Here is a 27,475-nt window from a genome sequence, read left to right as displayed (position 1 = left end):
ATAGACTGGCACGCCTCCCCCTTTAACGGTACCATTAAAAAGAAAATAAAAGCCATTCTCTGTTCCTTGTCCTCCCTATCTCCATGTCACTGTTCCCCAGCACACCGAACCTTTTCCGCTCCCCGCGATTTTACTGCCACTCAAGGAAGGACGGAAGGAATCTCTAGCGTCATGATTGGTTTAGCCTCCTCTCCCCACAATCCCCCTGGTGCAAACTACGCCTTCTGTGCCTGTGGGTTGGCTGAGGCGATCGTTGACGTTCGCTCGGCTTCTCCAATCCAGTGAAGGAGGGCTAGAATTTGATTGAAAGTTACCTTGTTCCGAGGGCTTGTGCTCGTCTCACTTTCTTCCCCGCCACCCTGCAAAGTGCTGCTAAAAAAAGGACTGGCGAGGTGGGTGAATTTCATTAGGGGTGCTTTCAGGTAGGCAGCTATGTTGGTCTGAAGCAGCAGAACAAAGTTTGAGTCCAGGGGCACTTTTAAGACCAATTAAATTTAATGCTTTCGTGGGTACACACACGTCTTCAGATACAATGAAATAGAAGTTCCTTCCTTGGAGGTTTTTAAACAGAGGCTAGATGGCCATCTGACAGCAATGAAGATCCTGTGAATTTAGGGGGAGGTGTTTGTGAGTTTCCTGCATTGTGCAGCGGGTTGGATTAGATGACCCTGGAGGTACCTTCCAACTCTATGATGCTTATCAGTCCATACATCCAGAGGAGTTAGCCTGGTGTTGCTGCAAACTAGTAAAGAGGCCAATAGTCTTAAAGGTGCTACTGGACTCTACCATTTTACAATCCATACATATAGGCAGAGGGTGAGAGCAGTCAATTAACATAGAGGTGGCTGTTACGTTTGCAGGATGGCGTGCTTGCAGTGCAGGGGAGGAGAGCGAGAGAAAGAGGTTCGTGGCCTTCTGGGGTGTTCTGGTGATAGACGGAGTGTTGGGGCTGGGGCATTGAGAATCATTCGTTAGTTTTCCTCTTTTCCCTGTCCGCGAGTACTGGTGCTGCACAGAATCAGGAAGTGTCATCATTCACTGTAGGATGAGAAACAAAACAACGTTTGGGTCCAGTGGCACCTTTAAGACCAATTAAGTTTTATTCAAGGTAAAACCCGTTATAAAATAACTCTTTAAATTAGGATCACTACCAAACCCTTAATTAGGTTAGGCTGGATGTTTAGTTAAAAAAAAAATGGAACCAGGACAATGAAAACACAATTAAGAATAAAGCAGGACTCAAGTGCACCTTTAAGACCAATTTTTATTCAGAATGTAAGCTTTCGTGCGCTCTCTTAAGCACACTTCATCAGACGAGGGGATCAGGTATTGTGAGCTGAAATACAAGCAGTGTGGCAAACTAACTGGTCACATGGTCACATAAAACAGTGTGGCTAGGCCATTTGGTCTGGATAGCCATAAAAGATAATAAAATTCTCTGCCAAATGGTATTTTTGCAAATCTTGGTGAATCACAAAAGGACATGTATATCCAACTTGTAGTCCACCCAATCAACTTATCAACATCGATCTATACATATTAAACACCATTCTAGTCTGCCACTGGAAAACAAGAATACATAAAATGAAAATGGGTTGAGTATATGTAATGAGATAAATAGCCAATATCCCTTATTTGAGTATGTCAATATCAAACATTATTCTGATACACTATTATAAAAGAGAAATACATTGGAATACTGTGGATGTATAGCTATTCTCAATGAGAGTGAGTTTAGCATGTGTAATGAGATAAAAAACCAATGTCCCTGTTCAGTCCTGGAGAGGTGTTTGTTCCAAGTTTCATAATAATTTGTAATTCAGCAATTTCTCTCTCCATTCTGTTCTTGAAGTTCCTTTGAAGTAAAACAGCTATCTTGAGGTCACCCACTGAATGCTTTGGAAGGTTAAATTGTTCCTCCCACAGATTTCTCAGTTCTGTAATTCCTAATGTTAGATTTGTGTCAGGACAAACACTATGCCAAAGGATAAATGGACAAAGGATTTTAGCTGTATCGACATACTCAAACAGGGAAATTGGTTGTTTATCCCTTTGCATATACTGAACTCATCTCTCATTAATTTAAATTTTCTCCTAATGGTGAACTTTATGTATGTTACATTTTAAAAGGTAACTTAGTTGGATGGGAAATCTTCTGAGATATAAATACCTTCCTTTTGACCCAGGGTTAATACAATATAGTCATTAACAGACATTCTCACATTTTGACATATTACTGTTTTATTGCTTTTGCATGCTCATGCTACTCAGATCAAAGGTTTTCTCAATTTGTTAATTTTACACAGGGGATCTTTCCTTTTTTCCATTGAATCTTAAATTTGTACTATTTTGCATTCTAAACCACTCCCTACCAGATAATTTTACTATACTGTCATTGATCTTAAATTTGTACCAGTTTGCATTCTGAGCCACTGACTACCAGCTATGTGTGGCTTTGCTCACTGTAGCAGATTCCTCGTCTGATGAAGTGTGCTTAGCATATGAAAGCTTACGTTCTGAATAAAACGTTAAAGGTTTTAAAGGTCTTAAAGGTTCAACTTGACTCCTATTTTGTTCTATTTCCAACTGTTGTTAGATAGGTTAAATCAGATTGAAACAAGGTAAGCAGAGCAGGAAGTTACAGAAGCGTAACTGAAGTAATTTTTGTCTGTTAGGAGTGAGATGCCCTGGAGTGGAGTAATTATATTGAAATATGACACAATTATTGTCTAATGAAAAGGTTAATGTTTAGCTTTTTAAAAATTGCCTTATGTAATGTATAGCTGAAATAATTATGAAATTATAACTAGAAAATTATTTACATTACCGAAACCTCTCCTCCCCCCCACAGTGTGCTTGGTTGGGTAAGGGGGATGGATGTATGTATGTTGTTTGTGGCCTAGTTTTTCACTAGGCTATATGTGTTGCTTTTTGGTGTATATTCTTTTTCTTTTTTTCTGTTAATGTATCGCTTTTTTCTTTTCTTCTGTTTATGTATCGCTTTTTTCTTATTTCAAATAAAACTAAAAAATTTTTTCAAAAAAAAAAAAAAGGTTTTAAAGGTCTTAAAGGTTCAACTTGACTCCTATTTTGTTCTATTTCCAACTGTTGTTAGATAGGTTAAATCAGATTGAAACAAGGTAAGCAGAGCAGGAAGTTACAGAAGCGTAACTGAAGTAATTTTTGTCTGTTAGGAGTGAGATGCCCTGACCTGCAGGGCCCATGATAACCCAGTCTTATCAGATCTTGGAAGCTAAGCAGGGTTGGCCCTTTTTAGTATTTGAATGGAAGACCACCAACAAAGGGTCTGCCTGAAATTCTGTATGCCCTCATATGCTTCCCTAATGGTCTGAATACAGTCCCTACCCTGTAATAGTCATAGGTGACCCCATTAAAAATTACTGGAATATAACATATGTATAGAGAAAATAGCTCACAATAATAACACAGAAACTTGGAGCCAGACACTTCCTATTGAACTATACTATTCAGGGTACAAATGAAATGCTCAATTTGTAAGCCAGAGTTGCAAAAATTCGAAAAACAAATAACAAATTAGGAAACCAGGGCCCATTGTAAATGCCTTCCATCCAGTTCTTTTTCCAGGGTATAGAAGTTACTTTTTAAATTAATAAAGTCTATGTATTGTTCAGAGTATTCAAATTGATTCATGTGCATTATCTCTGAAATTATTACCACTTTCATGTATTATTGCTGCTGCTTACATTGTATGTTCAGATGTCTGAGAAGGAGAAGGTGATGCCAAAAATTGCTCTTCATGTGATGTAATGGCATGAAGGTTTGGGAGTTAAAGACAAACTGGTCCAGGTTCCAAAGTGGTTTGGAATTAACCAACCTCCAGGTCAGGCCTGGACACGTCCCAGAATTACAGCTTATCTTCAGATGCTACAGATCATTTCCTTCGAAGGAAGTGGCTGTGTCGGAGGGCCAGCTCTGACACCGTAGATGCAGGAAGAAAGATTTATGAGGCAATGAAAACTCAGGGAGACGTCTGATTAAAGAAAAGTGCGCACGAAGGTTGAGCAAGGAGACAGAGGTAGATCACCTCTTAGAAGACTCCTCTTAGAAAGACTCCGCCTGCCTTTGTCCGCACACTTTTATTATCAACATGACATCACAACATTCCACCAACATTAGCCAATTAATCACCGTGCTCATCCTACCTAGCCACAGCCCTGCGCGTGCGTACATTAATCAAACTAGCATGTTTTCTTATCAGAGCACTAACAAGTTTGCATGCAAAACACTCCGTTCACGGTCTCATCTCTCAGCTCTCAACCTGCATTCCTACATGGCTGCCCTTTGGGGGCTGCCTCTCTGGCATTGTACCCCACTAAGGTCCTTCCCCTCCCCAAATCCCACCTTCCCTGGGTTCCACCCCCAAATCTTCAAGAATTTCCCTTTCCTGAGCTGGCAATTCCACAGATAGAGCCTCTGGTTGTTTGTAGATGGAGATAGAGCCTCTGGTCTTCCCTCCCCCATCATTCTGTTATTTCTGAATTAGTTGTGTTAGAAACTGAGTCTCATTCACTCCCCATTCCCTCTGAAGAGTATGCATACATACAAAAGCTTGCATTATGAATAAAACTTTGTTGGTCTTAAAGGTTCTACTGGACTCCTACTTTGTTCTACTGCTTCGGACCAACATGGCTGCCCACCTGTATGAGTCTCATTCAGTATGTTTATAAAAGCTATTTTAATTTTAGATTGAATTTATATTGCCACCCTAAATATGAAGTATTTTTCTTTTTTGCAGTTCTGGCAGCTGCTTACTAAATTATTACAGAATTTGAATGAATACATTGTATTTTAAATGTCTCTGCTACTGAGCCTCTTAAGGCAACTGCTGGAATATTATGGGGTGCCTCCTGAATTGGTAAGTAAATATTCTTGAACTCAATGAGGTGAGGGATCGAGAGATGTTTCATGAATGTTTTGTATTGAAACTGGATAAAGATCATAATCAGCTTGACAACAGTTTAGTGTCATATCTAGACAATTTTGTAATTGGGCTACCTCAGTCCACTTAATGTTAGCTTTTGCTGAGAGCTGAATGTTAGCTTTTGCTGAAGTTTAGATTGAAAAAGATCAGTGTAGACTATGTTGGTGATTGTTTTTTTTATTTTGATAGGTCTTACAAAGATGTGAAGTTTGTCTTTATGGTATTGCTCAAATGTTTGGATCTCATCGTCCTTTAAATACTTTTCCTGCAGTACACGTTCAACAGTTATGTGCCATCTCAAGAAGCTATTTGGTGAGGGTATCAACATTTTTTCCCCTTGTTGGTAGTGTTTCTAATGTAGGCAGGCTTTATTTGCAGCACTGTTTGTTCCATAAGCACTTTTTATGTAGTGCCATAGTTTGAAATTTTTGCAGTTTACTGCTGCCATTATCTTCCCTTTTAATTTTTTAAACGTTCTGTCTTGGAATTTTTTAATCCACAAGTAGTAATGCCACTTCTGCTTTTCTGTGTATCTTTCCCTGTTTGTTGAAGTGTAGTTAATTCTTGTTTTGTTCATGTGTCACCTTTCTAAAACTGTTTAATAGCTGTCTTGTAATACTTTGTTCAGAGAAAGGAAGGAAATGCTGTGGTCCAGACAGAGGACAGTAATAAAATGTGTTTTAATGTAGTCCAGCCTGGTAGATGAGAAACAGGCAAAAATGTGTTTTAGGTGTTTTAACTTAAAACCTGTTTATGAGGATAATATAGCAAGTCTGGGTGGTGATGTGACATTACCAGTTGCCCACTATGGAGACTGTCTTCCTCTGCTAGCAGTGGTGGAATTCTAGCAGGAGCTCCTTTGCATATTAGGCCACACACCCCTGATGTACTCAGTCCTCCAAGAGCTTACAAAAAAGAGCCTTGTAAGCTCTTGAAGGATTGGCTGTATCAGGGGGTGTAGCCTAATATGCAAAGGAGCTCCTGCTAGAATTCCACCCCTGCTGCTGAACATGCATTCCTCAGGTGCTAGGCACATCAACCCATATCAGAAAAATATCTATTGTGAGATAAAAAGTGCCTAATGAAGTATGTGCTCTGCAGGGGAGAACCACCTCCAAAATTGATGGAAAGGAGTGAGAGTGGAAGCATGTTGTGGGTTCCAAGCCTAGTAGTCTCTAAACTAAAGACACACCAGCGTTTCCACAGATCTCTGCCTATGTTGTGCAACTTTCTTGTCTCCCTTCTCCCACAGCAGCCCAAAATGCTCCCCGCAATCCTGTTCTGAGAAAAACTTGTTTAAATACATGCCATATAATCGAGCAGAAACTTTCTCCACTCACCTCCTAATGGCTAAGAATTGGTCTCTTTCAGACTTTTCCTTTTTCAAAATGCGTGTTTTGATTCTGGTTATGTTACTTGCAACAGGAGGTTTTTTAAAAAAAATTATAACGGACTGTTCTAATAATAAATAGTAATTTTGTCTATTGAATTGTAAGCTTGCAGTTCTTTTGTATATCAAAATAAGTTTTTCTTGTTAATGTAACTATTTTTTTCATTTCTGTACGAGTGTTGTTTGCTGGAAAAAAAATTCAAATTTAAAGGATATTTCTACTGTTGTTTGGTTGTATGCACATTTATATAAATTTGATTGATTAAATCGAAAATCATTAATGAGAAAGATTTATGTGATCTGAAGAGAAACCAGAGTATGAAAATCATTAATGAACTGAAATGTTTTAATCAGCTGAGAGCTCTATTTGCATTCAAATTGAAATATCTTCTTTTCTCATAGATGTCCTGGTCTTGGGAAACAAAGAAATATGGATCTACCCGGAGTTTTGTTCGCAGATTGGGAAAAATTCTTTCCTTAGCCCCTTATTCAAGGGCTCACTTTCAGGTTTGAGGAGTATTGCAGCAGTTGAGGAGTATCAGTATTAATATCTTGTTTAAGTCCAAAGTGTTATTAGGACATTTCGTTTTGTATGGCATGTAATAACTAAGGGAAATAAGCAGCAGACATCCCTTAAGGAAATTTTGCTGGAATTGTATTGCTTACCATTTGGGAAAAATGTGTCAAAACTGAGAAAACAGAACAAAATACTACTGCATTCCTGGAAACTATTTGGGAGGGGCTGAAGCTCAGAGGTAGAGCATCTCTGTCATGCCAACACCCTAAGCAGGGGGATGGCCCACCCACCAGTGCAGTAGCAGGTTACAGACACCAGGGCACCACTGGGGGTGTTCCCTGAGTCACTATCTCTGCCCCATTCCCACTCCCATTTGGTGATGCCCCGGATGCTCTAGAGCCAACTCAGAGGCCTCTACTTTCCCCCTAACTGGGGCAGTGGCAGCTGCTGCTGGATGGCCATGCTGTGAAGCATGGCACATATGGCAAAGAGGGCCAGCAGAAGGTTGGTGACTGAGTGGATGTAACCGTAGAGTGTTTTGTCCTTAGGCTGGACCCATCAAGCAATCTGTCTATGTCCCGCCAAACAGCTGGCAACTGGAACTATCCATGGTGGCATAGATAGGATCATATGGCTCTGCAGCTCCTTATGTGATGAATGCAATAAAGGCACGTCTTCATTTGGCCAAATGCCTACTCAATGGGTCCACAGTGGGTCTGATTGTCAGGGTTGACCCTGACACTAGGCAAACTAGGCAATTGCCTGGGGTGCCAGCCTTCTGGAGGTGCTGAATAGGGCACCCCCATGTGACTCAATGACATTATCAGTGCAGGGAAAGGATATGCCAAAAAGTTAGCCTTACCTAGGGTGCCAGACAGCCTAGGACCAGCTCTGCTGATATTATGCAGCCAGGCCTGTTGGCTTGTGCAGGTATGGGAGTATATCTGCACTTTCCATGTAGGCAGCCATTGAAAGGTAGCAGCTGGACACCAGGTGCAAGTTGGGGGGGATGCTATGGCATGGGGTCATCTGTGCTTGGACAGCCTGAAAGCAACTCAGGTGGCATCTACCAGGCATGCTGAGCAGCTGGTGGCTGTCACTGGGGACATGGATGGGAGGGGCCTGGCAACTCTAGGACAAGTAGTGCTTGTCTGATGTAGTGGTTAAGTGTGTGGACTCTTATCTGGGAGAACTGGGTTTGATTCCCCACTCCTCCACTTGCACCTCCTGGAATGGCCTTGGGTCAGCCATAGCTCTCACAGGAGTTGTCCTTGAAAGGGCAGCTTCTGTGAGAGCTCTCTCAGTCCCACCTACCTCACAGGGTGTTTGTTGTGGGGGAGGAAGGTAAAGGAGATTATGAGCCACTCTGAGATCCAGAGTAAAGGGCGGGATATAAATCCAATATCATCATCATCTTCACTGCTGTATTAGTAGCCAGCTTCTTCCATGGCAGCCCTCAGAATTGCACTGTTTATGGTAGCCAATTATTTGCTCATCCTCAAGCATAAAAAGAGAACAGAACTAAATGAATGGCATGCTCATGAGGTTCAGCCTTTGCTGTTTTGTACCCCTAACAAAAAGCAGGTTAAACTGGGGCAATAAGGACCAGTTTATTCATAAATGAACAGCCATACAAATTGAAACAGAATTAAAAAAAGCTATCAGTAGTGGGAAACACTAGATTCATATTGAGGACTTCTATAAAAGAGGACTTCTTGAGCAAGCAGATAAAATTCGACATGCACATAATTAATGAGATGAAAGTAACTCCCCCCCTTTCCTCCCTGAAAGCAAGAAAGAGTTTTTTTGTAGATAGCCCAGACATCATATTCTATCTGCGATGTTTTAGGGAAAGTAACAGGAAAAAATGTAACTAGAGCTATCTTGTAGGCCTGCAGAAACTAGGTTAACAATGAAGAAATAAATATTTGGTGAGTCACTCTCTTCATGCACACAATCATTCAGGAGATACTGATTTACACATTTATTTCTTCTGTATACTGTTGCAGCAGCACCTAGCAAACAGAGGATGTGGGGAGGAAACTGACATTGTAAATCTGAGGAAAAAATATTGCTGAGAAGGCCCGGATAGAAGATAGTGGATGGAAGGAATATAAAGGAGGAGATTTTTGGGATTTTTAAAAAACAAACTGTAGTCCTGATGCTTCTGCACCAGACATCTAGAACAAAGCAAAGTATGGCAGCCCTTCTAATGGAGACAGCCAACTAGCTTTTATATGGTGTGATACGTTCTCTTGACAACTGAAGTGCTTTCCTTGTGTGCTCACAATACCCAAATTTTGCAGGCGCACAACTTCGTAAAACTACCAGTATCATATGAATGCTTTATGCCAAATAGATATTTGAATGAATTGCTGACTGCTGTAATCCTCCAAACTGCTCAGTGTCCATTTATTCTTGATTCATTTAAATTGAAAGTAGAGATTTGCCATATGCAAATCTAAACTGATTGGTGTACTATGCTCTAAGTTACCACCTAGAAGAAGAGATTGGATTTATACCCTGCCCTTTACTTGGAGTGGCTTACAGTTCCCTTCCCAACAGATACACTACGAGGTAGGTGGGGCTGAGAGTGCTCTTGAGAGAACTGTTCTTGAGAGAACTTGTGACTGACCCAAGGTCACATGAGCAGCTGCATGTGGAGGAGTGGGGAATCAAATCCTGTTCTCTCAGATTAGAGGCTGTGCTTCTAGCCACTACATCAAACTGAACTCTTATTTAACGCCAAAACAAGCTAGCGGCTCTTGACAGAGTGAATAGGGCCCTGTGTCCAGTAGGTTTCCCCAGAGCCATAACTAGTTAATTCTGCACCTGAGGCAAGAATATAAAATTGTGCCCCCAAAAAGATAGATACATAAATAGGAAAAGTAATAACAACAGTTATTTAAGCAGTGGAAAGCTAGTCCAAGTGAGATTAATAAAAGGGAACACAGGCTGTGGCAAATAAAATGCAAGATTGTGATCAGGCAGGAAAAAAGGGACTATGAGGAGCATATTGCGAAAAACATAAAGACCAACAATAAAAATTTCTTCAAATATATTAGAAGCAGAAAACCAGCCAGGGTGGCAGTGGGGCCCTTGGATGACCAAGGGGTCAAAGGATTACTGAAGGAGGATAGGGAAATGGCTGAGAAGCTGAATGCATTTTTTGCCTCCGTCTTCACTGTGGAAGATGAGAAGTGTCACCAGGTCTGGATGGCATACATCCAAGAGTACTGAAAAAACTCAAAGTTGAACTTGTGGATCTCCTGACAAAAATATGTAATCTTTCACTGAAATCTGCCTCCGTTTCTGAGGACTGGAAGGTAGCAAATGTCACCCCCATCTTTAAAAAGGGTTCCAGAGGAGATCTGGGAAATTACAGGCCAGTCAGTCTGACTTCAATACTGGGAAAGTTGATAGAAAGCATTATCAAGGACAGAATGAGTAGGCACATTGATGAACACAGGTTATTGAGGAATACTCAGCATGGGTTCTGTAAGGGAAGATCTTGCCTCACTAACCTGTTACAGTTCTTTGAGGGGGTGAACAAACACATGGACAAAGGGGACCCAATAGATGTTGTTTACCTTGACTTCCAGAAAGCGTTTGATAAAGTTCCTCATCAAAGGCTCCTTAGTAAACTCGAGAGTCATGGAGTAAAAGGACAGGTCCTCTTGTGGATCAAAAACTGGCTAATTAATAGGAAGCAGAGAGAGAGTATAAATGGGCAGTCTTCGCAGTGGAGGACAGTAAGCTGTGGGTAGCCGCAGGGCTCAGTACTGGGTCCCATGCTCTTTAACTTGTTCATTAATGATCTGGAGTTGGGAGTAAGCAGTGAAGTGGCCAAGTTTGCAGATGACACTAAATTGTTCAGGGTGGTGAGAACCAGAGAGGATTGTGAGGCACTCCAAATGGATCTGTTGAGGCTGGGTGAGTGGGCTTCAAGGTGGCAGATGAGGTTCAATGTGGCCAAGTGCAAAGTAATGCACATTGGGGCCAAGAATCCCAACTACAAATACAAGTTGATGGGTTGTGAACTGGCAGAGACTGACCAAGAGAGAGATCTTGGGGTCGTGGTAGATAACTCGCTGAAAATGTCAAGACAGTGTGCGATTGCAATAAAAAAGGCCAACGCCATGCTGGGAATTATTAGGAAGGGAATTGAAAACAAATCAGCCAGTATCATAATGCCCCTGTATAAATCGATGGTGCAATCTCATTTGGAATACTGTGTACAATTCTGGTCACCGCACCTCAAAAAGAATATTATAGCATTGGAAAAAGTCCAGAAAAGGGCAACTAGAATGATTAAAGGTTTGGAACACTTTCCCTATGAAGAAAAGTTAAAACGCTTGGGGCTCTTTAGCTTGGAGAAATGTCGACTGCGGGGTGACATGATAGAGGTTTACAAGATTATGCATGGGATGGAGAAAGTAGAGAAAGAAGTCCTTTTCTCCCTTTCTCACAATACAAGAACTCGTGGGCATTCAATGAAATTCCTGAGCAGTCAGGTTAAAACGGATAAATGGAGGTACTTCTTCACCCAAATGGTGATTAACATGTGGAATTCACTGCACAGGAAGTGGTGGCGGCTACAAGCATAGCCAGCTTTAAGAGGGGATTGGATAAAAATATGGAGCAGAGGTCCATCAGTGGCTATTAGCCACAGTATATATGTATATATGTGTGTGTGTATACACACACACACACATATATTGGCCACTGTGTGACACAGAGTGTTGGACTTGATGGGCCATTGTCCTGATCCAACATGGCTTCTTTTATGTTCTTATGTTCAACCACAGAATGAAAGGGAGTTAAGTAATGCTTAACTCTAATAGTAGCTCTTCAACATCGCAATCAGAAACTCTGCATAAACAGGAAACCTTTTAAAATGACTGTTTTGTTTAAAAATATTTTCTTGCATATGCACAGCTTCTCTTCAGTTACCTTTAATTTTTTTAACTGCCATTTTTAGGCACTTGACTGTTTTTTTCTGTTTCTTTAGTTGGTCCGATGTCTGAATTCCTTGGACTCTGAGCAGCATAACATTGTTAGTTCTGTTACACCCTCTCTTGCTGATGTCTTGTGGATTGCAAATGATGACAGCGAACCATCTGCTAGGTTTAGGCAAGTAAAACTGGTTTGTTTCCTGAAGAATAGTTCTGCATAGGAACCATACCAGCATTCAGTAATTTTTAATCAATATATTTTTGAGAATTCTCCAGTATTTTGTTTTGTTGCAAATATCCTTATACTTTGGAACAAGTTCTTGCTTGAATAATCTACTGGGTAATGGAAATATATATCTTGAGTTATCATAAGAAAGTTTGAGTCCAGTGGCACCTTTAAGACCAGTGAAGTTTTATTCATGATACAAGCTTTCATGTGGAGCACACTTCATCAGATATGCACTTACACACACAAGCTTATACCATGAATAAAACTTCACTGGTCTTAAAGGTGCCACTGGACTCAAATTTTGTTCTGCACCTTCAAACCAAAACAACTACCCCACCTGAATCTGAGTTATCTTAGTAACAGTTTTCCAAAAGAAACAATCATGTTCTTCATATACATATCAATACTGGCTGTATGTGCAAAGTGCTGTTTCAGCAGTGCCAGAGTGGCAGCCTTTACTCCATGCCCTGGGAAACCTTCCTGGGGTTTATATGCTCCAGCTTGTATGCTGTGCTTAGCTGCAGTATTTGTTAGTGCCTTGTGCAGCATTGTGCACAGCAGAAAGGACAATGGTTTTTGTTCTTCAAACAAAAGGTTGATAGGAGTGTTTTGTCCAATACCACTGTGGCAGACGGCCTCTAGTTTTGCCCTCCAGGCATCACAGTAGATCCATCTCTGTAGGGAGAGAATGTAGATACTCAGTGGCATCAGCCAGTGAGAGCCTGTGGAAGCTTTGGGCAGGAGATGCAGACAGAGTTTGATGGATGGAAAGATCATTGTTACTTCAAACATGGCTCGGGAAAGAGACAAAGAGGCAGGGAAAACTCCCAGAAGAATAGTTTGGTAGTTAGGTCTCAGGCATCTATAGTTTAGCTACAAAGAGCTCAGAGGCAAATAAAGAGGTAGGAATATCCTATGTTGTTCTAGGGAAACAGTGACTTGGGAGGAGATTGAGGGAACCATCCCAAGAAGCAAGCTCACGCTGTGTCCAGTTTCTGAGATTCTTGGGTTTAGTGAGAAGTTCCAAGAAAAACCCTCTCCTCTCTTACAGGAACAGTGTATCATTTCTATAAAGCTGACTGTGTGCAATACTATAACTTTTCTAGAGCAGAGCTTCTGCTCTCTCTTGCTGTAAATAGCTGATACATTGTTCTATTCCATTACTTACCCCTTAAATCAGTAAGCATAATTTCTTCTGAAGAAGACACAATAAACATAGGTCGTTTTCGCACTTAGCGTTTGCTCCCCTTATTCCGCGGCGCAATTATGTCCGGATCATTTTTCTCGTTTTCCCACTAGTGACTCTTTGCGGAGTCGCCTTCCCTGAAGCCCCGGCTCAAATCGTTTTCCCACTGGCATCGACTTGAGTTCGATGCCCTGTCAATCATTTTTTTTTAAGCGCAAGTCTGGTTGCGTAATGACGTACTAACGTAACATCGAGCTGTTCCCTCCCCTTCTTTTCGTGGACAAACCGCATCACGTGTGCTGCTGCTGCTTATGGATTGGCTGCAGCTGTAGAATCCTCCACAGCCCTTTATGTATTAACAGAAGCATTCACAGTGGAGAATCCTAGCACTATATTCCCCCCCCAAATTCTGAAGTTGCGAAATATCGCAATAACGAAGAGAGAGAAATCGAGGGGTTTGTGTGTGTGTGTGTGTGGCAGCTTCTTCCCTTCGCTCCCTCCCGGGTGGCGAAGCTGGGATTTCCTCCGCTCTCTTTCCCCTCTCCGGCTAGCGCTTGCAACGGGGACCTGACTGATTCCTGCTGCCAGAGCTCCCCCCCCCCCCGCCCCATTCTCTCCTTCCCCTTCTGTGGCGCGTGTGAAGAGCGAGCTCCGTCTATTTTCTAACCGAGCAGAATGTAGCCAGGGAGAAGAATGCAGGACTCCAACTTCCCATTTTATACATGGCGATTTTGTGCAGGTCCAGAAATCCTGGTGGCACAGCTGAGGGAGGCATTCCCTTTTTAAAACACACACACATGAACGCTTTGGCCCGCACCGGCACTAGATTCCCCCCCCCCAACAATGGTCGTTTTCGCATTATCGAGATAACGCAACAGCGAAATTACGCAACTAAAGTCAATAATAATAAAAAAAAATTCTAACGAAACCAATTGAAGTGGCAATTGAGGCTATTCCAGGAGGGTTTTTTTTTTCCTTTGTTAATTTCAAAATATCGCTATTACGCAAAACTGTGAAGTTTAAAAAAAAAAATGGCCGTGCCGGCACTTTGGGGAAGCGCCGCGAAAGGCTGATGATTGGCCAAGGGGGTGGATGGGGTGGGAGGACGGAAAGGGAGAGGGTGCCGCCCACACAGCAGTCGATCCGGCGTGGATGGATTTCCCACAGAAAACTCCGCAGAGTGGATCCGGAGTGGATCCGGAGGTTTTCAAAAACTCCGGAAGGAGGTGGATCTAGATACTCCGGCGTGAAACCCCTGCAGCGCCAGAGCAAACCGCAGCGCCGGAGCAACAGGTGGGAAAACCAGGAAAAGATCTGGAGGTAAATGAGGTGCTACGCCGGAGTAAACGCTAGTGCGAAAACGGCCTTAGTTTTTGTGTTGTAGGTGTTAGTGTGAATTACTCCAGGAGAAGAGGAGAGAGAAAGAAATATAAATTACTTCAGATTCCTGTACTACTTCCCCAAGCTTCCTCTTGGGAAATAATAGCAGCCAATAGTCCAGCACAGTGATTTGTTAACATTGCCGTACTAACCGTTAACATCCTATGCATAACCAAAACCAATCATTGCTATGGGAAGGTGTGATGTGTGTGGGTAGGGAACTGAAGAAAGTGCCTGGCCTTCACAACCACCCCTTTTACTGATGTTATGTATCGCTGTTGCAAAGGTATAAAGGGGCGTAGGAACTGATTAAGCTGTGTTCCTTCTCCATCACACAAGAACGCTTCCCATTTTTTGGCCTCTACCGTAGTAGATTTGTACCAGCCTCACCAAGGTCCAAACAGTGTAGGATTTCAGACAAGGTTAATCCTTCAAGATATGGCTTAGGGGATGGCTGAGTTCCTCGGTCTCTTGAACAGTGCAACTGAATCACTGGATTGTGCTTCTTAAGATGTGGAATTTTCTGATAAAGAGATGTTTTAGGAAGGCCTCTTGCATATAAATGTTAAATACCAGATTTTTCATTTACAAATGTTGTAATGCAAACTTTAGAAGGATGATGCTATATAAGATGCAAAAACATAGGGCATAAACTTTTGAGTTTATATGTTCGTAAAATGAATATATTTCATGTCTCTCTGTCATAATGAGCATGAAGTTTTGAGTGAGTTATTTCTGTTTTTTTCATAGCTGTAAATTGATATTTTTTTAGATTTGATGGACAGGCAGAGTCTGTGTTTCTGTCTTCATTTCCTTTGTCAGCATCTTCAAAAGGAAAATCACCCAAAGCAACTGATGTGGATAGGGATGCAATCAAAAAAATTTCTGCACTTGAGGAAGAGTTAAGTCATCTTCGTGCACAGATTGCTGCAATTGTCTCAGTGCATGGGGCAAGAAGTTTTCAGTCAGGTAAGTCTGTGTCCATGACCTACTTTTACATGCTCAGTTACATAGTGACATTTATATAAAGCTGTTCTTGCTCTATATTTATTCTGTTTAGGGCCTTTGTGTTAAATTAAAACCAGTTGTTTCAGATTAATATGCACAATTTACCCGTCTGATTAGTTACAGGGAAATAACAATGGGATTAAGTGAATGAGACCCATAAAACAACAGGGAAGACTAGGTTTCTGGGAGCGACTTAATTTTTTCAACAGTCTTGAGAGCTACAAAATGATGTCTTGGTGGGAGCCAATCAGAAAATGGCAGGTTGTGATGAAACCTTTCCTCTGCTTTATGAAAGAAGACCACTGCCACCACTTGCCCTGCAAGAGAAAAGTACAATTATGGAGTTGGCAAATAGCAGCTTTGATGCAGACAAAGAGTTAGTAAGCACACTACTTTTTGATCTGTGCCATGGGTGCATTTGTGTACGTGAGGAGGAAGAGTGGATAGGAAAGGGTGCTGGTGCCACCATTTCCTCATCCAGGGCGAAGATGTTTGTGCGCACGTGCTACCTCCTCTTTTGTATGAGAGAGAAAGGAAAATGAAAATAAAAGAGACGAGAAGCTGCTATGGTAACTTTAAAAGGAGGGATAAAAATGATTATAGTAGCAAGGAAGGCAGGGCAGGCATGGAGCTACTTTTAATTGCTTGGAGAGTAACTGTTCATTCCCTATTGACCTGCCCAGCCTTGCCATTGAAATTTGATTAGTATTTTGTTTTGAGCTTACATGCTTGAATCCAAAAAATATATAACTAATTCCACAGGTCCAAGGGAGGTTTGAACTTCTGTTTCCCCAACTTTCCATACAGCAAACCACTTCTGAAACTCAGTCCCCTTCAAAATGTATATTATGAGGTAGTCAAGAGATCTGATGTTCAAAGTAAAACAATAACATTCCACTAAACATGCACACAGGGTTAAGTAGCTCTTTGAATCTTGTTTCATGAGTGCATACAAATAACTCCCATACAAAAATGCAAATGAAAGTTGATTTTCTAGGTAGAGCTGCATGTATTCAACCCACAGTAATACTCTACCTGTTCAAGTATGTGAGAATTTCATTTTTCATTCAGAATTCAACCTTTTTGAACCTTTAATTTAAAACAGAAAGCAAGTTCTTAGTTCCTAAAAGTATAGTAATAAACTTGAAAAGTATTGGCAGTAACTTCTTAAATTATAGAAGGGCTGAAGTGAACTTCCATGGGTCCTCAGTTTTAGAGAACTGTTGAATCTACTTTATTTACCACAGTTTTATTTGACTCTGTGTCCTCAGAGCAGCGTATATGAGGTAGTTCCTTATTATCCTCACAACGCCACTGTGAAAGAAGAGCCTAAGTCACCTGATGATTTTTATGTCTGAGTGAGGCTCTGAACCCAGATTTCCTTGGGTTGTATCTGAAGCTTTGCCAGAGCCATTTTGGTGCAGTGGATTTGGTAATTGGAAATATATGATGCCTGTTTTATAGTATGGTATATGATTTTATTGATATGTAACTATTTTATTGTATTTATTGTAGTAATTTTAATATTGTTGGAAGCTGCTCTGAGCTGTTTTGGGAGGAGTGGGATATACCGTAAATGTACAGAAATAAATGAATACTTTTAAAAATTTATTTATTTGACAGATTTATATTCTGCCCTCTCCCATGTGGGCTCAGGGCAGATTACAGTCATAATAAAACAGTTAAAATACAACAATAAATTCATAATATATAATTAAAAGAACATAACTCAATAAAATATACATGGGGGGGCGGAACACAATTTACAGATTAAGACAGTTTTCGGCCCATTGTGGGAGAGGACAATAGATGGTATAGACAGTAGGATGAAAGGATGGTACAAGAGGAGCACCATCCAGGGTGGGAAGTCAGATGCCTGATCTTAATCCCCCCCCCTCCCCGATTCAGGTACAGGACCTCTGTCTTTGTTGGATTAAGCTTCAGCCGGTTTAATTGCAACCATCCATCCACAGCTTCTAGTGCCCTGGTCAGATGATCTGGGATGGCGTCTGCATGGCCGTCCATCAGCAGATAGAGCTGGACATCATCTGCATACTGGTGACAACCCAGCCCAAAACCTTGAGCAATCTGGGCAAGGGGGTGCATGTAGATGTTAAACATCATTGGCGAGAGAATGGCTCCCTGCAGTATACCACATTCAAGTGAATGTTGCAGGGAAGTCTCCTTACCAATTGCCACCCTTTGTCCCTGACCACGGAGAAATGAGGAGAACCATTGTAAGGCTACCCCTGAACTCCAGTGTTGGCTAGGTGGATCATTAGATTGTAATAGACCATGTCAAATGCTGCCGAGAGGTCTAGCAGCAGTAGCAGCGCTGGCCCGCCTTGATCCAGATACCTTCTAAGGTCATCAGTGAGGGCGACCAAAGCAGCCTCTGTCCCATGGCCAGGATGAAAGCCAGACTGGAAGGGATCGAGGGTACAGATATCCTCCAGGAATGCTTGGAACTGCTCTGCCACTGCTTTCTCAATTACCTTACCCAGTAACGGTAAGTTCAAAACTGGGCAGTAATTGGCCAGGACCATCGGGTCCAAAGATGGCTTTTTCAAAAGTGGGCGAACCACGGCCTCTTTAAGCTTAGCTGGAAAAGTCCCTGTTTCCAGGGGCAAATTAACAACGTCAGCTAAAGGGCCTCACCACCTACTTTAAGAAGCCAGAATGGACATGGGTCCAGTGGGCCGGTGGTTGGCTTCACTGCAGCCAAGATCCTGTCCACATCTTCCTGGGAAAGACAGCTGAAGTGGTCTAACATGGAACCAGAAGACAGACAACAGGCTTCCAGTTCCTGTACTGTATCAACTGTGGCTGGAAGGTTTTGGCGGAGAGTCAGGACCTTGTCTGCAAAGTATGTCACAAAAGCCTCACAGCCTGTATCCAATTCCCTAACTTTTAGGTTGCCTGTCAGCACTGTAGTTAATGATTGGATTGTCCTAAATGTAATTTGGATTAATTTGATATTATCCTGTACATATTCACATTTTTCTATTCTAGACAGGATGGATTTGATCTATATGTAAATGATTTAAATCACTAGTCAGTAAGACTCGATTTAAATCACCGTTTTCTACATAAAAATTTGTTCCTGCTCTTTCTTATAATCTTAATATTTACAACCCAGATAAAGGTTTCATTTTTAGAATAATAACTTTTCAGATTAGCTTTACAGTTAATATTCGAAATAGCTAATCATAAAATCATTGGCTTAAACTTAACTTGAAATCATTGCAAGGTGAACAATCTCTTGTTTAATATGTTAATCATATTTATACAACTGCTGTACACTATTGGAAAGAGAAAGAACAATCAACAATAACCATTTAAATTGTTTTAATTAAATATATTTATATATTTTCTTTTATTTGCTTGAACATCCATGAGACCACACTCACAAAGGTCTTCTGGAATGCTCTGCTCAGTTTTGCTTTCATTTGTGCTTCTTGCCCCTCCCACCTTAAATTGAGCTCTTAACAGCTCCTACTTATCCAGATCTATTCCACCGCAAACAATCTTCACTGAACTTCTTGAAAGTTAGCACTTAAGGAGTTGATCCTGTGTATACAGATTTGAAGAGGAACAATAGGACTGAGGACTCTTTCTCAGCGTTGTGTATTTTATTTAAAAACATTTTTGCTATTAAGAAGAGGTATGCTATCTCTGAGATATCTTTGAGAACTGCAAAACCAAGCTTCTGTGATAGAAAAATTACCCAAAATAATCTTATCGAAACCTCTGGGAGATCACAACATAGGGGACTTAATAAATGCATTAAATAATGGAAGCAGTTAATGAAAAATTTTAACCATTGCATGTGAGTATATAGTCTCATTCTACATAATTAAAAAATCTTTTTGCATGATGAAAAACCTTTGGGATATTATATATCATCAATAGAAAGCTGTTTTTAGATAGATTTTTCCCCTCAAAAAGCATTTTATCTCAAAAATCTGATTTATTTTTTTAAATCTGATTTTTATTATTATTTTTAAATCTGTTTTTATCCACTCTTGATTTTAAATTATGTAGATGCATTTAAAAATAAGCAAAGTGATTGGTCTAGGATTCATCCATATCTCTTCTACACATTGTAATGTGAACTGTTCAGGTCTCTTGATTTACTAATATTTATTCTCAGTAGGTTCAGGTGCTATGAATTCATCAAATACTCCCTGGAGTACTCTTCCACAATCAGCAATGACTTCTACACCAGTTCCCATCTCTTCTTGTAACACAGTCATTCCACCACCACCACCACTTCCAGATGTGCTATCATCTGAATTTGATCCCCATATTTCAACAACTGAACTTACAAAACCACATCAAGCAGCAGCAAGTAAGAACAAAGATATTACAAACAGGGCTGGATGTCAGGAGGCTAAGGCTGTTCCCAGTATGACAGATGTTCTGAAGAATATGAATAAGGTCAAATTAAGAGCTGTTGAGAGGTAAGTTGAGCAATATATGCATTTTAGAATAAAACAAGTAGAAGATTTGCAAATATTTGCAGGGGGACATCTTATTTCCCCTTCCTTGCTATTTTCTCTTTCCAAAAAGCCCCTATTAGCCTCTCCCTTTACCACAATGCTTGCTTCCTACTTTTCCTCCACACACTGTTTTATCTTTACTACCTCCTCCAGTCATTATGTTCTCACCATTCCATGCTCCTTTTTATCATTCTCACTCATCCAACCACCCACCAACCTTTTATACACCCCCCTCAACCTTCAGATATATTTATTATTGATTTACTTCATTTATACTCCACCTGGGACAATGGCAATGCTTTGTGATTGCCTAGCAACATACACTGAGGGCATTCATTTCTGAAAGCTTCTGTTATTAGTGGTGGTGGTGGGGAACTAACCCTTTGTTATTTTTAAGCCTTCTGATCTTCCTGAAAATCTGGGGCTTTTCTCTGTGTCATCTGCTCATGGCTCAAATCTTTGGATTTAAGTATCCACGTACAGGGTTATGTTATTGATAATGATAAGGTTGTTGGAAGTGTTTCTTGAATCTTAGACACTGCCTGAGAGTCTCTGTTAGAACTGACTTTATATGCAGAGTTAAGTACTGAAAAAAGTTAGATGGGTAATGTTGAATTTGTGGAGCGATTTTTTTTTGTCTACAGTTGGGGCTGGATCCTGTCCTCTTTTTTGTTAGTAACTCTTAAACCTAGGAAACCTAGAAAAAGTATAGGTGATGTTAGAAGATCTGATAAGTGAATAACTGATTCTGAATTTTTTATATTGCCTTTGAAGTCTGTTTATTATTGTGTGAACTTTCAACCTGTGACAAATATCCATAATGTATTATATGTTTAGGATACAGAACATGATACGTATATATTGCTATGTTTTGTGTGGTATGAATGAAGTATTTTAAAAATATAAACCATTTAGTTACATACTTTCTGTAATTTCTGTTACAAATTATAGTTGAGGACTGTGGCCCACACATGAAATTAGCCAGCTTCATTTATGTGAATCACATCAATTATGTGAATTGATGACAAATCAGGGTGATTGCTTGCAGCAGAATTACCTGGAGTGTCCAAGGACTGAAGCAGCTGTTTATGCTGCTGTAATACTACCATGGAACTTAAGGCAGCATTTCTCAAAAAGGGGTCCGGAAAGGTACTCCAGGGATCTGCAAGTCTTTTATAAGGACATAGCCCTTCTTGTGCCCATCTGCCAATGCAAAAATAGAGCCCACTCAGTTTTTTGTAAATAAGGGCAGGGATTCCATGCCTCAGAGGAAGGAGATGAAATCAGCTTCCATCTCTTTCAAAGAGCAGGAGTTTGAAGAGTTGCCACCACATGCCACGTAGCATCCATATTGCCTCAGAATCCTAGCCAGCAAATGTGCTGGCTGGTCATCAGGAATGAGTAGTTTAGTTGAGTAACACCAAGAAGGGATAGTTCTGATATGGTCCCACTTATCTTCAGTATAAAATTGATGGTTTTCATGCTGCATTTTACACTGCAAAGAAATGTAGAAACAAGAACTTACATCCATAAACCATAGCCAGTGATGGTTTTCAACTGAATTCCAGAAGTTTGGGGTGTATGGGATACTAGTCTTTCCCCAGTTCTGTGAGGAACTCTAAAAGATTTTCCAGGCCCCTTCCCACCTGCATTTAGATGGCTTCTCTTGGTAAATAAGGGGAGTCAGTTTAGAGTGGTAGTTAGGAGTGGCAGAGTCTAATCTGGAGAGCCAGGTTCAATTCCCCACTCTTCCATTGGAAATCAGCCAGGTGACCTTGCATCTGTCACAGTTCTCTTAGCCTAAGAAATAAGCCTAGCTCACCACAAAAAGAGCTAGAGTTTCGGGCTGCCAGACAATCTTCAGATCTCCTGGCTATACTACACTCGTTGCCATACAATAATTATGAATTATGTCTATAAGGAAGTTTCTTACTGTGTTCAGCACAAAGTCTGTTCCCGTTAAGGAGTAAGCTTGATCAGAACTTGAGTCATAGCCTACATTAAAAAAAAACATTTAAAGTATATCTACTATGGTTCTCATTGTGTTGTTTTATGTATGCAAAAGGATGGGTACTTCCATGGGGTACGTGTGGCTTGCCATATGCACATTGAAAAGCAGCTGGCTTGCTAGTGAGAACAGAGCAAAAAAATCAAAATGAGGTCCTTAGTTTGCTCAAATTTGAGGGAACTGCTGACTAAAGGAACATCAAAACATTTGTATTTTATAGAAAATTACAAAATAAAATTTACCTAATGTTGACCACAGTTCACAGAAATCCAAGAAGAATATCCTCAGTTCTATGAAGGAAAATGCTGAGAGTTAAAGATGACTGCCAGGACTGCTATATGTAGTTACGAAGCAAGAACAGCAAATACTTTCATTCAAGACTGGAAACACTTTTGTCCTTTTTCAGGTCACCAGGAGGTACACCTCTACCTAAAACAAAGAAAGTAATTAGATTACAGTGGGATCCAGCAGCTTTAATAGCTGAAGCTCTTAAAGAGAAATTTGCAGCCCACAACAATGATGATGATTCATTTGATAAAGAGAATAGATCGTCTGATGCTTCTCCATTTTCCAGTCCAGAAACCCCGATAGTATGTATCTGACTTTTAAAAAATATTGTGTCCTTTGTATGTGAATAGTGTCGATATAGAATTATTCTTCAGGAGCTGCAAAATTTGCTTATAAGGTGACAAAATAAAGACTTGAGGTCTTTGCTTCCAAATCCTAATCAGGAAGGATTTGGATGCACAGTAAGATATTCAGTTATCTACACCCTTTTACAAATCATACTAACATTGCTGCTTTGTTCAGTCTGAGAAGCAGTCTTCTGATTAGAATCCCATATAGTGCTGTGAAAGGCATTAAGATTCTAGAGAAAAAAAGGAGAAATACTGAGATGGCATATTAGGGGCTAGAGAGAGAGCCAAAATCCAATATTGTCAGAGTATTCTAGGAATGTGAGAGACAGAAGCTGACAGATATTTGAGTTAGGAAGAGAAAGGAGGAGAGTGAGTGTGTGAAGTGAATGAGTGTGACAACTCAGTTCATAGGTATTAATTTTCACTGTTTTATCCACTGAAAATATTAGTAGTTAAACATCCTGAAATCAATATGTTTTATGTACAAGTAAAGTTTTATTTTGTTTTATTAAAATCTGGATTCATATATTTTAATAACATAAAAGTCATGTCAGGGTCACGTAGTCCAATGAAGAAAACTTAGAGCTTGGGTGCAATTAATTGAGGAACATTAAATAAAGTGTTTGAAATTAAATTCCTGGTTGCAGCATTAGAAGGGAAGTTGTGACAATAACTTCTGATTTGGCACACTATTTCTTGAGCTGTCATTTAAATTGGTGGTATCTTTGAAGCAAATGAATTTGAGTGTGAAACATCACTGTACAGTCATGTGAACTGCTCAAAAGCAGATTGGTCATTTACTGATAGATGCATTTGGAAAATTTCATATTTCTTTGAGTACATGTAACTAAACCATGACAGAGAGGCAGTAGACAATGAAGTTTAAAAGTAAGTCAGTAAACTTAGAATAATCAACAGATTTTACATTATTGGATTTGATTGGGACATGGATGAGCATATCTTAAATGAAGTCCATTGTGGTATGAAAAAATGAGTAAATGAGGAGACTATGACATAATAGGCCTTACTGAAACTTGGTGGGATGACACTCACAACTGAAATATTAGGATTCAAGGGTATGATGTATTTAAAAGGGACAGACAAATGAGAAAGGGCGGAGGCATAGCAGTATATGTGAAGGAGGTATATACTTGGCGACGAAATATGTGAATCTGAGCATGGCAGCTCAGTTGAGAGTCTCTGGGTAAAAATAAGAGGAGTAAGAAATAACAGTGGTATTATGGTGGGGGTTTGCTATAGACCACCAAGCCAGGCAGAGGACTTGGATGAGATACTCCTACAACAGATTGCAAAGTTCTCCAGGAGAAGGGACACAGTGATCATGGGAGATTTCAATTATCCGCTAAAAATGAAAGGTCAAATAAATTCCTGACTTGTCTTGCTGACAGCTTCCTTATCCAGAAAGTGAAGAAGGAAACAAGGGGATCTGCTATCTTGGATTTGATTCTCACCAACAAGGAAGAATTGATTGAAGAAGTGGAAATAGTGGGCACCCTGGGCAGTAGTGACCATGTGATTTTGGAATTTACAGTCTTAGGGAAGGGGAAAGCTATGCATAGTCAGATTTATAGGTTGGACTTCAGAAAGGCAATCTTCAACAAACATAGAACTATGCTGGGTAAAATCCCATGGTCAGAAATACTTAGGATGAAGGGGGTTCAAGAGGGGTGGGAGTTTCTTACAAGCGAAATACTGAAAGTGCAATCACAGACAATTACTATGAGAAGAAAAAATGGAAAAAGCCTAAAGAAGCCGAGTTGGCTCCATAAATAGCTCTCTAAAGACATGAGAAATAAAAAGGCTCATTTGGCATTTGGAAGGAAGGCCTTATAGCCAAGGATGAATATAAACAAATCACCAGTGTTTGTAGAGAAAATGTTAGGAAAGCTAAAGCTCAATATGAGCTTAGGCTGGCCAAAGATGCTAAAACCAATAAAAAAAGGGTTCTTATGTTCAGAGTAAGAAAAAGAGCAAGGACCATGGTAGGCCCATCGCAAGGGCAGGAAAATGAAATTGTAACAGGTAATGAAGAGAGGGCAGAACTGCTCAATTCCTACTTATCCTCAGTCTTCTCTTCTGAGGGAAACAGTGCTCAACATGGCAAAAACATAATGAGGGTATGAAGTTCCAACCTAGGATCAGCAAAGTGGTAGTACGTAAACACCTAGTTTCTTTCATGTAAACAAAGTCCTCAGGGCCAGATGAACTGCATCCAAGGGTACTAAAAGAGCTTGCGGATGTAATTTCTGAGCCTCTGGCTATTTTTGAGGATTCTTGGAGAACAGGAGATGTGCCGAAAGATTGGAGGCAGGCGAATGTTGTCCCCATCTTCAAGAAGGGGAAAAAAGAGGATCCGGCTAACTACCAACCTGGAAAAGTTTTAGAACAAATCCTCAAACAGCTAGTCCTGGAGCATTTAGAAAGGATGGCTGTGATTACTAAAAGCCAGCATGGGTTTCTCAAGAACAAGTAATATCAGACTAACCCAATCTCTTTTTTTGAGAAAGTGACTACCTTGCTGGATCAGGGGAATGCTGTAGACATCATTTATCTTGATTTCAGTAAGGCTTTTGATAAGGTTCCACATACAATCCTTGTTGACAAGTTGGTAAAATGTGGTTTGGATCCTGTTACTGTTAGCTGGATCTGTAACTGATTGACAGATCGCACTCAAAGAGTGGTGAATGGTTCTTCATCCTCTTGGAGAGGAGTGACAAGTGGAGTGCCTCAAGGATCTGTCCTGGGACCTGTTTTGTTCAAGATTTTTATGAATGATTTGGATGAAGGAATAGAGGGAATGCTTATTAAATTTGCAGATGTTACTAAATTGGGAGGGGTTGCAAATACAGTAAAAGACAGAAACAGGATACAGGATGACCCTGACAGGCTGGAAAACTGGGCTAAAACCAATGAAATTAATTTTAACAGGGATAAATGTAAAGTTCTGTATTTAGTAGGAAAAATCCAATGCATGGTTATAGAATGGGGGAGACTATTCTTAGCTGTAGTATGTGCGAAAAGGATCTAGGGCTCTTAGTGGACCATACACTGAACATGAGTCAACAGTGTGATGTGGTGGCTAAAAAGGCAAATGCAATTTTGGGCTGTGTCAACAGAAGTATAGGGTCCAGATCACGTGAAGTGATGGTATCGCTTTACTCTGCTCTGGTAAGACCTCATCTGGAGTATTGTGTTCAGTTTTGGGCACCACATTTTAAGAAGGATATAGACAAGCTGGAATGCATCCAGAGGAGGGCGATGAAGATGGTGAGGGGTCTGGAGACCAAGTCCTATGAAGAAAGGTTGAAGGAGCTGGGCATGTTTAGCCTGGAGAGGAGGTGGCTGAGAGGTGATATCACCATCTTCAAGTACTTGAAGGGCTGTCATATAGAAGATGGTGTGGAATTGTTTTCTGTGGCCCCAGAAGGTAGGACCAGAACCAATGGGTTAAAATTAAATCAGAAGAGTTTCCGGCTCAACATTAGGAAGAACCTCCTGACCGTTAGAGCAGTTCCTCAATGGAACAGGTTTTCTTGGGAGGTGGTGGGCTCTCCTTCCTTGGAGGTTTTTAAACAGAGGCTGGATGGCCATCTGACAGCAATGAAGATCCTGTGAATTTAGGAGGAGGTATTTGAGTTTCCTGCATTGTGCAGGGGGTTAGACTAGGTGACCCTGGAGGTCCCTTCCAACTCTATGATTATGTCTGTTCAGGTTCATGTATTTTGTTTGGCTAAAGTAGTTTATATTTACAGCTATTATGTAAAATCCTAAACCAGTAGGGTATGTTAAGCAGTCACACATACAAAATTACCCTTTCTGAATAATATATAAGCAGTCTTTAAAAAAAAAACTTGGTTGAAAGAAATAGATGGTTACTATTTTCACTTATGTTACTGTTTCTTATTTTGGTTATTCATAAATATTGTAGAAAACTTATTCAACAGCTCTTGTATTCTTCTTTAATCTTTTCTTTAAAATGCTAACTGAAGTATGTTTGGTTTCAGAGTGGCCGTCATGTTTTGAAGCCAAATATCAAACAAACATGGATTAGAGCCAAGGAATTCAGACGGGTATAGGCTACAAAAACAAGAACTCCTGCATAGCCTTGTGGTAGCATTCTTGGAACAGCGTAGCACAGTTGTATCTGGCAAGGCTGCTTTGTCTCTGCTTCATAGCTTTTAGTTTGTATGGCACATGGCAATAACTTCTCAACACTTAATTTATATGATGTATTTCAGCAGCCAGCTTTGTTAACAAGAAATTTGTTTCATGTAATATTTTGTAAGCTGGAGTACTTACTGATTTATATAAACTTTTTAGACTGGCATGCAACATTTCTGTCAAATAGGGGAATATGTCTTGAGAAAATGGAAACAAAATATGGATGTAGATCCACTGGAATGTATAATTATCCAGTTAATATGTTAATTATATTAAGTAAGAAACAGTTTGTCAATGCCTGTTTTATCTCACTTCATCAAAATAATGGTCTCCAAAATTGGTGTTGGTGTTATTTATTTGGCTTTCAGCAAAGGAGGTTAATTCTGTATTAACTGAAAATATTCTTGCTTCCATATGCATATTTGAAGTTCATGATATTAATATTACTGTTAACTGTTTTGTACACCGGTACATTCAGGCTATAAATAAATCCTTTGTGTATAGATTACATGCTAAA

General features: G+C 40.3%; 1 protein-coding gene across 3 annotated transcripts; it reads left to right on the top strand.

The window, feature by feature from the left end:
* Positions 1–234: 234 nt before the first annotated feature.
* Positions 235–27,475, top strand: MTFR2 (mitochondrial fission regulator 2). 3 transcript variants are annotated; one of them, XM_060239923.1, is made up of 9 exons: positions 235–392; positions 4,778–4,897; positions 5,153–5,275; positions 6,756–6,860; positions 11,882–12,003; positions 15,393–15,589; positions 19,782–20,091; positions 22,545–22,728; positions 26,802–27,475. In XM_060239923.1, the coding sequence occupies exons 2-9, from the start codon at positions 4,835–4,837 to the stop codon at positions 26,871–26,873; spliced, it is 1,176 nt and encodes a 391-aa protein (XP_060095906.1). In that variant the 5' UTR covers positions 235–392; positions 4,778–4,834; the 3' UTR covers positions 26,874–27,475. The 3 variants fall into 3 exon arrangements, with proteins under 3 accessions (XP_060095906.1, XP_060095914.1, XP_060095896.1); XM_060239931.1 differs by having other exon boundaries at positions 267–392; positions 19,785–20,091; XM_060239913.1 differs by lacking the exon at positions 235–392 and having other exon boundaries at positions 4,768–4,897.

This window comes from Heteronotia binoei, chromosome 1 (assembly GCF_032191835.1).
Source record: "Heteronotia binoei isolate CCM8104 ecotype False Entrance Well chromosome 1, APGP_CSIRO_Hbin_v1, whole genome shotgun sequence".
Taxonomy (NCBI): domain Eukaryota; kingdom Metazoa; phylum Chordata; class Lepidosauria; order Squamata; family Gekkonidae; genus Heteronotia; species Heteronotia binoei.
This window is presented reverse-complemented; position numbering and strand designations above follow the sequence as displayed.